Genomic DNA, 14613 nt, shown 5'->3' with positions numbered 1-14613 from the left:
ATCGTTGGCATTATCCATTGATGTTAAATGTCGTATCGCAGCGCTTCCAACATCGTATTTAGTATAGCTTTTGTACTGAAGAACTTGCTGTGACCAGTGATCAAATGATTTCTGTATAATGAATTTGGTAAAGAATTTATATCAAAAGCGAATATCTTTGAGAAACTTTAAAACGCCATCCTTCGACTTTAGGGTGCGACTACGCAGACATGAATCTAGTAGCGAGCGATATAATTCTCGGAAAAAAAACCCCATGCAGAAACGAGAAACGCGAAATCTCGCTGGCGACAGCGGATATCTGACAGAGTTTGATGTTTATTATTTGTTTATTCTTTTATTTGTTCGTTATGAAGAAAAGTAGTAAGCGTCGAAGTCGAACCGATTTGAATTTTACTTCCATACAAGGCAATAATTCACGAGTTCGATGCGAACGTGTGATGTCATCATTTCCACTCCACTTTTTCCTGTTCGCTCGCGTTGGTGTAGTTGCACTGTACTTAACGAGAGCGAGAAACGTCATCACCTCTCCTCGCTAGCTCGCACATCGCTTGGCAAATTCACTCGAAGAAAATCTACATTAAGTCTGACCCGTCATGATTCAGTGAAACTTCTTAGTATATAATCGGCTTGCCGTATGGTATCACAATGTGAATCCGTCTCTGTAAACCATATAATCTGGTAGACGTATCTCACAGCAAATTCTGATTAGCAAATTGTTTTTATTCACGATAGACCTACATATGCATTTCGGGTTGGTATAATGTGATCCCTCTTCAGTGCTAGTTCGTATAAAACGAAAATTTATTAAAACATGACAATGATATACCTTAAAAACAGTATAAAACAGTATAAAAACACTTACAATTCACCTTTATGTAAATTACAGAAATTATGTTTAAACTAGTGGTTGGGAGGGCAAACTTTCCTCATCCCAAACTAGTATCGTAAAAAACACAAATTGTAAACATTGTATTACAATATTACAGTATAAGGGCGAATGTTGGATGTGAGCCTATTATTACTGTTATTTAGATATTTATAAATATTCTGTGAAATTTTATTATAATCATCAGACATACGTGTATAAATATTTTTTAAATTCCATTAGATATGAATTCTTTTTTATATAATCTGGGATATAAGAATTATAATTAATAGTTTTATTAACATTACATGGTTTATTATACGTTATAAATTCAAAATTATCAGTATTGTTTATTATAGTAATGTCGAGGTAGTTAATTTCCTTATTTACTTCTTCTTCAATATCAAACTGAATGTCATTATTTATATTATTTATAAAACTATAAATGGTATCCTTATTGGTTAAATTACTATTACATATAATCAAATAATCATCCGCATATCTCATTAATAATTTTATGCCATGTATTTCACTAATTTGTTTATCAATATTAATCATAACTAATTCAACTAATTTTGGCCCCATCTTTGACCCCACGCTAATACCATCCTTCTGCTTCGTTCACTTTAAAATAATTATTATTGTATGCAAACTGAATTAAATTAATCAAATAATTATGTACATTAAGTTCTCTTAGACTATTTTCTATCAAATTCCAATTTATACTGGGATACATATTTTTTGCTGTGATACACGTCTACCAGATTGAGCAATGAGTTGTGTAACTTTTCCATCTAAATCTTAAATTGTGTTTAGCGCCATACAGAGAAAAACCTCAACTGTTTCAGTTGAGGTTTTTCTCTGTATTTCTTTACATTCAAAGATCCCATCGCACAAAAATATATAATATAATAATATTTTTTGACTTATTAATATATTTCCTCCCTGTTGGGACAGCCGGGAAAGTAAAAACTAACGTGCAAAAGTAATTTACATGCAGAAGGTATATTTAAACTACGACTGTATTATACAGTACTTAAATGAACACAGTAAAGATGTAGGTCAAAACATAGGAATGTTTAAAGGAAGCATAATATGGAAGATTTACCTGATTAGCATTATAACTAACGTCTCGTTTATAATTATTTCAATTGAGGATATTCTGTTTCCAAATTTAAGAAACTTTTTACTGGTGATTGATGATCAAATTAGTAGCACGTTATAGCTTTGCGGGGCTAGGAGGATTTGTATTAGGGAGCCCCGTGTACAGTACACTGTTGACTTTCAGAAATTTCTCTTAGGGACATTTTTGGGAAAATATTTTCTTATAAATGATTGGTTTAGGGTCCCCCAGGCAATTGCCCTTTCTGCCCATAGGATAACGCGCCACTGGATCAAATATCATTTCTAATGACGTAACAGGTTACACTTAGTTAAAAGATGCTTAACTCTATCAATTATCCGGAAAAAGGTGAAGCGGAAGCAATGACCCAAATTAACCCTTGACCTCTTGAGAAGTAGAAAATTAAACAGAAAACATATTATAAAGTACAATCTCCCATAATTTGATATTTATATCAGATTTTTATTATTTCATTTACACATTTCTTTATAAATACTGTTTTTACAATAAAATTTTAATTGTCTGGATACTTGGAAAATTAGCAAAAGCTTCATAAAAAATTTATCTCCCTCACTTTTGGTTTAGTCTCTGTCCTCTTGGTTAAAAATAATCTTAATAATGTTATCGTACAAAAGAAAATTTCTTTGCTTTTTATTTGTATACAATACTAGAAATAATGTATTTGATTTCTATTGATAAATTGTGATGCAGAGTAAGGACTTACACAAATCAATTTCATTTACGATTTTTTATTGGAATTATTACAATTATATAAAGTATTTATACGGAATATATCACTTTTGCTCAACCCTGGTTTACTGCTGATGTTAAAGAGCCTCACACCCGGTCTTTTAGCAACCATAGTTTTGCTGCGCCCGTCCTTCGAGAAAAATCTTTCTCCATACAGCATTATGGAAGTATAATCAAAATCATTTAATAATCGCATTTGATGTGGCGCAAACTTAACGAACTGCGATTCCATACCTGCAAATGGATTGCAATGCATTAAACACAGGTTTCAATTCATGTATTTTGCAAATAAATGTTGAAATCGTAATTCTCTTACGTGGTTTTATGTTCTCCCAAAGTATTTTTATGTATTCATCTCTGTCGGGTAGTTTTAAGTATTCATTCTGTTCGTGGTAGAAGCCAACGATGTGATTCAATTCATGAACAATAGTACCAAAATACATGCAACCATCTGAGAGTGATACGGAATGTTCGCCTTTATCTCGACCCACTGGTGCGTAACACCTGAAAGTATATTAGTTCTAATAATTTTGCTTATATTTTGTTGAGAGTATTGCTGAACTTACCGAGGACTTTTGAAAATTCTTACGAAAGTTTCTTCGTTGGTTCTCTCTATAAATCGAATACAAGTACTCCTTTGAAAATTCAGCATGCTGCTTTTATTAACCACTTAGATTTGTTAGAACTTACTAAAAGTTTTAAATTGGTATCTTTTAATATTTTTGTTTTAAAAGTTATTTAAACAATTTAAAATAATAATAGTATAATAACAAGGTAAGTATATATGCATAATTATTACAATACTTTCTCCGGATATAAACACACTTACACACACACACAAAAAAAAAAAAAAACGATCATGATATCGCCACAGAAAGATCGGGATTTTCCGAATCTACTTAAAATTCAATTTTGCAAGTAAATTAATTTAATAATAATTTCACTTTTTAATTAATTAGTTAACAATTATCGGTTGCACCCTTACCTTCAGAATGCTCCCAATTCACATTTTCACAGTTTTGACGATTTGGTTAAGAAGAAGATTGCTAAGCAAATCATTTTCCAAAAAATACAACTCGATAATGGGCATATTGTTCTGTAATAAAGATAATATATTCCGTATACAGATACACTTTGGTTTACAGAATGTGCATATTTTGTTATTTTTCTGAAATAAATGCAGAATAAACATTTAAATAAAACTACTTATTTTCGAATATTGTTTAAATAGTCTTTGTACAGTACATTTTTGAGAATGCAGGGCGATTCAAATTGAGAAATCTGGAGTGCCGAGTGGATCGGTTGAGAAATTGAGAAATCTGGAGTTGATCGTCTGTTCTAGTGACATGGAAATGAATCCGGACAAATCGAAAACCCCAGGAAATTTTTCGGGTAGTGGCCCCTTCGGCTATGTCAGACCCGTTACTTACAACCCAGCAGGATGAGCTTGATAGTAAGGCCCTAACAGCGGCTTCAGGCACATCAGAGGTAGGTGATGCATTGTACTCTTCTATAAATTTCAAGACAACCTTAATAAAAGGATCAGTTTTTAAATGTACACACGGGAATATGGAAAGGTAAAATTCGTAGGGTAAAATATTTTCGAAAATTTTCATTGCCTTTGATCAGTCCAGATAAGAGAGATTAAGTTGCGAAATGTGAGAGAGTCCGTCTACCTTATTGAATTTATATTTCACAAAAAATATCAGCTGTAAAAAGCTAACATTACAGAAAACGATACTACCGAAAACCTGTAAAGACAGTTGATATTATTGTCAGCGGTGTACTAAATCATGAGATTTGTAGGTTACAAGGCTTCGTTTCTTTCCAACTATACTCTTCCATAAGGAAAAAGTTTTATCTTTCAAGCAACCCCTTTGTCATTCTATCCATTACACAAATTCATATTTAGGGAAATTTAAAAATTATTTGAAGTTATTACAACTTTTCTAATTATGTCATAATTAAAGTAAAAATTTTCGATAGATTTTACGAGGCTATTCCATTAATTTCAAAATGTTTTGCTACTGCGAGAGGTTGCGAACGATATAGTTCTCACAAAGGAAAACATGCACAAGCTTGAATCTCAACTTGTCATATCCTTTCCTTAATCAATTATTGGGTATCAACCAATGAAAACAAATTGCACTAATTTATCGTAATAAAATTTACCAGCCGATTTATGACAAATATATTAGTGATAATCACTCCCTTTCCAGCAGTTTTGTACATAAAAAATTTGATCCAAGATACCAATTTTTAACCCGTTGGCTTTCTAGCATATGGCGCAGCAACATAGGAAACTTCGAAATTCTTTCAAAACTGCTTCCTCGTAATAAAAGTGATTTTTATGCAAGTTGCTCTGGCGCCTCAACCACGTATTGTACTTTGAAATTTATACGGAATGTATCAGCAGGACTTGTATAAAGTTTTGTGAAATTGACCTAAGTCCTGTTGATACATTCTGTGAAAATTTCACTAAAATTAAAGATGGTCGAGCAGGGTATTATAGGACACTTGGCATAGAATCATCCCACTCGCAAATTAAGTTTATGAGCAACAATTACACACGAAACAATGAATAAACAAAAGTCCACAAAAAGAACATGTCATTTATTTTATATAAAATTAATTTCATAAAAAATAAGTACAAAGTTTCTCACCATAATACAGTAGAGAGTCGTTTATCCGAACACCGGTTATCCGAACGCTTTCCAGTCGGACTGTGTCATGCTGAATCGAACTTTTTTGATACTAGATTAACTTCTAAAGTATAATTTTTTTGTTTTTATATTTTTCAATATATTTGTTTTGTTTGTACAAAATAAAGAAATAATTTTCGAAAAATCATTTATCCGAACAACCCCAGCCCTCAATCGGTTCGGATAAACGACTCTCTACTGTAACAGATTTCATTAACTGTTAATACTTATTATACTAAACTAGAAATTTTCCCGTCAAGCATGACGGTATACTTTTTATGAGAAAGTGCAGATTGAAGAATTGAGAAGAGCTTCAAGTCGAGTTTGACGTTGTGTTGTTCTTTCTGCATCGTTGACAAAGCCATTCTTACTCGATGTTGCTCAAATCGGACGTCACGACATTCGGAAGTCACAGTTGTTATTCTTCTATATCTGGAATTTACACGACCAAGTTGTAAAAAATAAGAGAAACAAATGCCTAGGAGAAAGCGTAAGAGTAAAATTGGTCACGTAAATTTCAGGTGTAAAACAATAACAGAGACCCGTGAAATCCGACATTAGCAACATCGAGTAAGAATAATTTGTCAAGGCTTTGATTTGTAGAAATATTAACAACTCTTTTGGAATTTTTTGAAATCTCTCTTTTCTCATAAAAAGTATTTCGTCATGCTTGACGGAACAATTTCTCCTTGTCTTATTTTTTCCGATATATTTAAATGGTTACAACGTATTTCACAAGCAAAACATTACTGTGAAAGATGACTTCGCACGTGAATTTTTAAACTGAGGTCTGAACAAAATTTTTTGTCACAAACATCACATTTTTTAACGCTTAAACATGTATTTCTTTGCATGTGAAAATCTAATAAATATTTTCTTCGAAATGTTCTTTTGCAAATTTCGCATTGGTATTTTCCTCCTGTGGGATGAGCAGACTCTCGATGAGTTTCAAATTCCAGTTCTGTTGTAAACTTTCTGTTACAAATGTCACAACAGAAATGTATCTTATTACCAAAATTATTCAGATGTCTCCAAAATGCAGACTTCCAGCTAAAAGTCTGCTTACAAATACTACATTGGTAGGGAAATTGATTCCAATCTATCTTCAAATGACAAACTTTTAAATGACATTTTAGTTTGTTTTCAGTTTCAAAACTTACTTTACAATTAATGCAAGGATATCGTTTTTTTAGATGAATCCGTTCATGCTTTAATAGAACTTTTTTACTATAGAAGTGCTTTTTACATAAGTCACAAACAAACGGTTTTATGTCTAAATGAGTATTCTGATGAATAATAAAGCACTTTTTATCTTTAAATTCCTTATTACAAACATTACATTTTTGAATATGAATTTTCGAATGGGCTTTCATCATATTTTCAGTTTTAAATGGCTTTTTACAATATTTGCATACAAACATGTTTTCGTGTTCAACCAAGCGATGTCTGACACATGCTGGTTTATTATTAAAACCTGCGTTACATATATCACAGACATATTTAGTTCTACGGCTGTGAAGAATTTTATGCTTGCTCAAACAGGATTTTGTTTTAAAATGTTTGTTACAGATATCACAAGAATACTTGTATTCATCGCTGTGTGTAACACTATGCTCTTTTAAACTCTGCTTTGTTTTAAAACTTTTCTTACATACCTGACAATGGATGAAGTCATTGATATGAACCATCCTTTTATGATGATTCACATAGCGTTTTGTTTTAAAACGTTTGTTACATATCTCACAAGAATAGTTGTTTAGATCAGTGTGAAGATCATAATGCTTTTTTAAACATCTTTTCGTTTTATAACAGTTATTACAAATATCGCATTTGAAAGGACGGTCTTCACTATGAGTTACTTCATGAGTTCTCAAATAACTTTCGTATTTAAATTCTTTCTTACATATCTTACACCGATGAGGTATGTGTTTTATTTTGTTTGTACGGTACTTTGATGAAAGGGGTTTATCAGAAATACCAGATTGACAGATTTTCCCCTGAATATTAGATTCTTTACAATAATTTGAAGATGATTGCACACCAACTTGATTTTCATTCTTGTGTTCTTTCATGTGTCTTCGCAAAAGAAATTGCCACGAAAACTTCTCATTGCAGGAAGTGCATTGAAAGCGTTTTTTACCAACATGAAAGAACAGATGCGCTTGTAAAATTTCCTTGTTTATAAATGTCTGTTTACACAAATCACACGTGAATTTTTTAGAAACAGATGCAAGCATAACCCTAAAGTATTTCCTTTTAATCTTTTTTTGTACTTGATTGTGTTTTCTAACAGAAGAAACGAATTTCTTCTTGATGATATTCTTATAACGCTTCTCTCTATTTGAATTGTGTTGAATATCATGTTCTTTACTCTGTTTTCCTTCCTGAACTGAAAATTTTAAAAAAATTACATAATGAAGTGCCTATTATATTCAATAAACATATTATACTTTGAAAATTCAAGTTTAAGTAGTATAAAAATGTAATCACTTAAGATAACTTGTTATCAATATTATAAATACACAAAACAAATGTAAGTTTTTCTTGTAATTTTTATAATTAATGTAAAAAAATTATTTATGTTTTTATTTTTTGTTCGATGGGGTAGCAAATAAATGTGGCAAAATCGCCTGCTTTTATAGAGACAACGTAAGCCAGCAGTCGGCAACCCAAATGCATTGGCATGCTACAAAACATGTAATGAAAATACTGGACACTATGCATAACACTAAAATAAAATTATAAAATTTATTGTACATTATAGTTAAATAAAAATGTGTTAAAGTACACACTATATAAAAATATTACAATATTCAAACATTAGTGACTCCCTTGTGGTTCAATTTTAGAAGCTAACACATTAATATTTGGTGCATAGTTTGAAGTTTTTAATTTTATACACAATTGGCATGCCACTCAAAATTCTTTCGCGTGCCACCTAATGGCACGCGTGGCATAGGTTGCCGACTGCTGATGTAAGGTACTGTTCTAGAAAACAATACAGTGATGTGTAAAACAATGTAGTATTTTCTAGATCAGAATGAATAGGAGCATAACCCAAAATGCATTTGTATTGAAAACAATAGAAATGACTTTTTTTTATAAAATAGTTCCCTTGTATAATAGATCTGTGAACAAGATATCTAGTTATCACAGAACTACAGAACACTTTGGATTAAAAGTTAATGCAACAACAATATGAGCATTTAAAACAAGGGTGTCCAACACGCAGCCCACATGCGGCCCAATAAATGCGTAAACAAAACTGACAAATTTTTTCATTATTTATTTCAATGGCATAAACTCAAAAAAAAGTTTCACAAAACCCTAAACCTTTATACATATTTTATTTTTGAGTGGAAATGAAATATTTTCAAATACTTGGAAATGTGTGAATGAGGAAGGAATACTAAATAAAACTGGAGTTATGACTCAAAGAATTATAGACCCAAATTTGGAAAAAGAAGAAAAAGGTCAAAAGATAAAAAGTAATAACAGGAGGTCTATTTAACCTTTCTCATTCAAATACTGACCCTTAATTTTCCAACATTCCTCACTCCTTTAACTTTTGTCCTTTCCCTCCATTATTTATTATTCCTTCCAGCATTGCAAGGTTCAGCTACTTCACGCCAAATTAGGCTATCCTTTTTTCGTTTGGCGTAAAAAATATCATTTGGTGCTTTGGCTACTTTTTGGACTACATATTATTTATAAATATATTAGTCAAATAAAAATGCATTTTAAAATGGTGTTTTGTTGTTTTTTATTAATTAGAGACCCAAATAAAACAAATATTTGTGTTTTTCAAATAAATTTTTTGTTTGTCTCCTTTATAATAAAGGAATTTATCTATTTCGTAGTAAAAATTGAAAGTGTCTGTGGAAGTAATTTTCTAGCACATCCTTTTTCGTGATAAAGTGTTAATACTTATTACTATAATCTAGACATGTTAATCCTTAAATATACTTGTATGTTTAAGGATTGGGCAACAATATAGGCCACAAGTATATAAAATATACTTGTGGCCCAAAATTAAATGATTTCTTCCAATGTGGCCAGGAGAAACAAAAAAGTTGAACACCCCTGATTTAAAAGAAACTTGTAATGTGTTACTTACTTTGTACGTTCGTTTCATTCCAGTTAACGATTTCGTCGGAAGTGAAGAACTCATTCTTGACAGGCTAAACAATTTATAAACAAAAGATATATTGTAAAGGAGTATGAGTTAGTAAATCATATATTTGTTGTTTTGTAATTCCACATATATTAGGAGTTCAGTCAAGGGGATTATAGGCTCGCCAGTGCCAAGTGGATCACTAAAACCTCTAAACACATGTCACTTTTTATTTTTTGTACCTGTTGCAGTCAAACAAGCAGAAAAAGACAAACTCCCTACAGAGTAAAATGTGTGAACATCTATAACATTAATTTAGTATTTAGAATGGTTTTTAATAGAGTACACCTAAATTTACAATATAATTTTATGAAATTGTTTATATTAAGCTACTTTTTCAATAATTCAGAGGAAAAAAATATCCAAAAATAATGTATAATGTATAATATTTCGAAATTGTAATTATTTACCTTTACATCTTGGTATTCATCTCGGAGATGAACGACTTTACAATCTTCAGTTTTTACTTCGATATTCAATCTTCTCAAAACAACTTTACATTCTGATTTTATTCCATATTTAGTATCCCAACTTTCCTTTTTTATTCTCTCTTTCTTACAATCTGTATTGTAATTTATACACTTTTGTTTTTAAAAAATTCAAACAAACAATTAAAATAATTGAATAAAATTAATTTTATATTCTCTAATTTAGCATTCAACTTTTTGACATAAAATATTCTTTTAAATTATGTGTTTTTATCATATCATTCGTGGCTAGATGCTGAGAATATGCCGTGGAATACAGCATGTCTGATGTATGATACAAGACACGTTATCAAAAACGTTTCTAAGAACTCATTCAGTAGTCGATATTTTCAATTAAACAATCATGGAAACTGCAAAATTCTTATAAATCATTCCTAATCATTTTCTTCCATGTTATACAAAAATAAATTATTTTTAAAAATCAATCAAATATTGATCCTTAAGTGTTTTCCATTTTTCCATGTTTTGACTCTCCATGAATCAAAAAATTATATAACACCTGCACTTTATATTTCATATTATATAACACTAATTCTTAAGATTAAATGACAAATTATCTTCGTGAAACAACAATTATTAATTCAGCAAAGAAAGGGTCTGACAGATGTAAAAAACCTTTCGAGTATGGATCCTTTGAACTGCAGAAATGAAAGACCCGCCGTTTTCAGAATATCAAAGAAATACATTAATAAAAACAATAAAACAAATACCAACAGACATTTTTGCTATTTACTAAAATTAAATTTTCTTTCATTTCATAAAAGATTAAATTGGAATTTTCTCTGTTCTTGACTACTGATAAATTGAGTTGGCGACCTTACTCTATCAAAGCCAAATATTGATATTACTAAATTGTATTTAAATCCATATTCATTATATATAAAATATTTGCAAAGTTTGTATTCAAATGTTACCATTTCTATTTATATAAATATGAATTTCTCTCTTAACTATTCTTCAAATGACTTGAAACAATTTTATACTATTAAGTCTCTTACCTATTTCACTACTATAAGCAGAATTACTCCAAATATTGGAACCACTTGTGTATTTTGTTGAAGTTGACTTTCCGTAAGTATTTATCTGAAATAATTGAAACAATAAGTTACATACATTTACGTATACAAACATAAATAAAGAAAAAGTATTTAAATTGAAATATAAAATTCCATTTAAATCAAAAATTTTCTGAAATATATGGACCTATATATGTGTTAGCTTTAGTATCTTTATTTTTAGTATCCTACATTCTAACATATGTAGTGTTTTGAAAAAAATAGGTATTTTATTAATTTATTTCTCATATTTTTCACCCAATTGCTGTGATATAAACTGACACAGAGTATATTGATAGATTGGTTATGAATTCTTGATCTTTTCTGTTTCAACAATTCCAACAGAATATTCAATTTGATTGAAACATTTATAACGTTGATAGCAACCCATGTCATTTCTTTTTAGAAATGAGAGTTGTCTGTCAGTCAAATCCATTAGGTTCATTAAATACTGTAATTAAGTTTATTACTTAAATATTTCACAGTTTAACAATCCAGACTTATTTAATAAATGCAATTAAGAAATAAACAAGCAATTGTTTATTGTGACATTATCACAATACCAGGTAAAATTTTTAATAATATTTCTAATTAATTTCATTTAAAATATATGCTCTCCACCTCAAATTTGTAATGTCTTGCTCCTGTACATCATACTTTTCCTTTTAGCAATAGAGTCACACTTGTCATATAACACTTTTCAGGGAAAAGTTTCGAACAACAGTAAGAATTTATAGGTGTACAAGTTTTCTCAGCTCAATAACATTGTAAGCCAGATATCTTTACTAATTATCATTTATAATTTGCAGAAGAAACTGAAATAAATTTCCATCTGCTCGGGTTAAAAGATTGTGATTATCTTTATTCTTTTCCTCTGTCCCTTTTTTCCTTTCTCTCCAGCACATGGAAACTGAAGCAGGTCAAAGATCAAGCTAGCTACATCCGAGCTGGATCACCTGCACCCCACTATAAAACGATCCTCCTGGAATCAACTGTTAATGTAACATTGTTCTTTTAAAGCCCAGCGCAAACTAGCAGATGCCATTGCCTTCGACATGATGTCAGATGTCACACTTGTGATTGTTTTCCTTCACTAATCAAGCCATAGCAGTGTTCAGTAACACAGAACACCTAAGTTAGAATTCTGAGTGTCTAGTGGGCAGAGCTAAGAATGCTCTGAGCATCACTGAACAATTATTCTTAGTTAGACAACTGGGTAAAATAGCAGACAAAGTTAAAATTATGATTGCAACAATTGTTGCAAACGAACTGGTCGAAAAGGATGAAGTAACCAATACAATTATTCAAATGGAAGCTGCGTCCAATCATGATGAAAGTAATGAAGCAATTATTAATTGTAATGAACAAAATGGATCATTATCTTCCATTAAAATGTATTCAGAATCTGTTATACCGACATATGACAATTTTACATGTAGAAATCATTTTAGAATGAGTTAACAATTTACAATGAGAGAATAACTGTGATTGTTATAATAAAATACATTTAGTCCAACATGAGCAGCCATCTTGCAAATCGTGTGATGAGACAAAAACAATGACGTCACTAGTAGAAGTTAGCATTGATGAAAGAAGAGACTGAACTAGCTAGAATTCTAGTGGTGGGAAGAGTCAAGTAGTAGTTAGAAGCGAGTTCAACATCGCAGCATAACTAGACTTAGCAAGAATTCTGCATTACTGAACACAGCCCATGTCTCTCCTTGTGATATCACTCATGATGCAGTTCTAGAAAACCAAACAAGCATCTAGAGCACAGATTAACACTACCCAGATATGTCACTTCTTACGCCCACATTGTAACAATGTTTTGTATTGGGTAAAATAACAACGCACCTGGCCGTAAGATGGCAGTATGATTGCTTTGTCTGCTTCCTTGTTTTGTAAGTTTTAATATTTTTATTACATTTTTTTTCCACTGCTTGTTTATATGCACTGCACATTTTCTGTTTTTTTATAAATTTATATTTCAGAAAAAATTTTACAGATGAAAAGATTTATTTATTTCTTAATCCTGTATGTAAATCATCCAACAAAATTTGTTATATAGTGGCTTCATTAATGGATTTAAATATACAAATATTCTTCCAAAAGTGTTTTTTGCACACAACTGTATGCAAGAAAAATTAAAATAGAAATTAGAATATAAAGAACAAAACAACAAAAATTGTAAGAAAAACTAACAAATTATTTCAACAAATCAAGTTTTATTGTATAAGAATTAATTTCCAGTTATATAGGAGATAAAATACAATATTTATAAGACATATATAACAATGTTATTACAACATTCTCTACACAAAAAAAAAATAAAAACTTTCAGCACACCCTCCTATAAATACTAATTACATGTTAATTTCCACTGTTTTCTGGCAGCTGAATACTTGTTATTTATTAACGTTTTGTACTTGTCAGTCTTGTGCAGATTTGTTCATTTTCATATTTTGTAAAAGTTCTTAATTACGACTTTTTTCAATTACTGGACTATAAGTACTGTATTTTCTTCCTCCTGGAACCACATATGGCATAAACACGTGCACATAGCTGTAAAACGACAAAGAGAAATGCACGCACTGGCCGTTAGGTGGCACAGAGTCGTGGTGATCTCTGCCTTAGAGATTTGTCATATCTGGATAGTGTTAATCTGTGGTTTAGAGCCCAGGTAAATCTTGTGTTCTAGACCACAGTTTAAATTATGCCACTATGACAAACGGCACAGCATCTGGATTTATCAGTTTCGGGTGGTAGTTATGAGCCTTATTTGTTTCTCGTACTGTCGATGTTGTTGAACTTGTTATACATTGAATAAAACAAAATGTAGCAAGTGTGATTTAAAATATACCAGACTTGTGGTTTCTATTCATAATTTTAAATTATAAATTCTTTGTTCGAAATTATTAGTTAAAAGTAAAAATAAAATAAATTTATGAATAGACACCCTGCTTAAAAATGAATTATTCCATAAAAAATTAATATTGTAAGGTTATGAGATAGAATTATAAACAAATTAAAACATAAGGAGACTTAAAAATTAATGTCTTCCTACTGAGGGAAGTGCTATTATTAGTAGTAAGTCAATGTTTTGTAAACTGCATAAATATGTAACCTAAAAAATATTATTGTTTGCATTAATTATAAATTCATTACTAACATGACATATGCAACCATCATATTGTTTGGATATTATTATTTTGCAAAGGATACTTAGGATAGTTAGAGAAAAGACAGGGTTCAAGACTAAAACCTCTCACTCAGCCAATTATAGATAGATGGGATGTAATCTGTGCTAGGGGGAACTACTCCGAATGTTTTTCTTTAATAACTACAAGTTTATAAAATAAGTGTTTAGAAATTGCAAACAAATTATAACATACTACATAATTGCAGTATAATTCCTTACATGCAGTATTTTTCAACATTAAATAGTAACATATACAG

General features: G+C 30.5%; 3 protein-coding genes across 4 annotated transcripts in view; all 3 read right to left on the bottom strand.

The window, feature by feature from the left end:
• Positions 1–14613, bottom strand: part of LOC136968803 (zinc finger protein 28-like) — a 74060-nt gene that overhangs the window by 11395 nt on the left and 48052 nt on the right. Inside the window, exons 2-5 of one of the 2 annotated variants that reach the window (XM_067262838.1) lie at positions 11101–11185; positions 10025–10176; positions 9558–9621; positions 7762–7829 (exon numbers count right to left, since the gene is read on the bottom strand). In XM_067262838.1, coding sequence (XP_067118939.1) covers positions 7762–7829; positions 9558–9621; positions 10025–10176; positions 11101–11185 — 369 coding nt within the window. The remainder of the gene's footprint in view (positions 1–7761; positions 7830–9557; positions 9622–10024; positions 10177–11100; positions 11186–14613) is intronic. The other variant, XM_067262839.1, reaches the window with a different exon arrangement.
• Positions 2702–3390, bottom strand: LOC136968796 (astacin-like metalloprotease toxin 2). Its single transcript, XM_067262830.1, has 3 exons — positions 3305–3390; positions 3055–3242; positions 2702–2972 (listed from the first exon to the last, which is right to left on the bottom strand). Exons 1-3 carry the CDS (start codon positions 3388–3390, stop codon positions 2728–2730), a joined length of 519 nt encoding a protein of 172 aa, XP_067118931.1. The 3' UTR covers positions 2702–2727.
• LOC136968801 (zinc finger protein 62 homolog) lies at positions 6153–7755 on the bottom strand. Its single transcript, XM_067262836.1, has one exon. The coding sequence runs from the start codon at positions 7675–7677 to the stop codon at positions 6187–6189; it is 1491 nt and encodes a 496-aa protein (XP_067118937.1). The 5' UTR covers positions 7678–7755; the 3' UTR covers positions 6153–6186.

The sequence above is a fragment of the Centruroides vittatus genome, unplaced genomic scaffold (assembly GCF_030686945.1).
Source record: "Centruroides vittatus isolate TY-2023 unplaced genomic scaffold, ASM3068694v2 contig_16, whole genome shotgun sequence".
Lineage (NCBI taxonomy): Eukaryota > Metazoa > Arthropoda > Arachnida > Scorpiones > Buthidae > Centruroides > Centruroides vittatus.
The sequence above is the reverse complement of the archived record's forward strand: the minus strand, read 5'-3'. Positions and strand labels throughout refer to the sequence as shown.

Excerpts from the sequence above, each read along its gene's own strand:
- LOC136968796 (XM_067262830.1), bottom strand. The coding sequence starts at position 3,390 with ATGCTGAATTTTCAAAGGAGTACTTGTATTCGATTTATAGAGAGAACC. Across the intron at positions 3,243-3,304 it reads AGAATTTTCAAAAGTCCTCG|GTGTTACGCACCAGTGGGTC; the intron begins GTAAGTTCAGCA and ends ATATACTTTCAG. Across the intron at positions 2,973-3,054 it reads TTGGGAGAACATAAAACCAC|GTATGGAATCGCAGTTCGTT; the intron begins GTAAGAGAATTA and ends ATCCATTTGCAG.
- LOC136968801 (XM_067262836.1), bottom strand. The coding sequence starts at position 7,677 with ATGCTTGCATCTGTTTCTAAAAAATTCACGTGTGATTTGTGTAAACAG.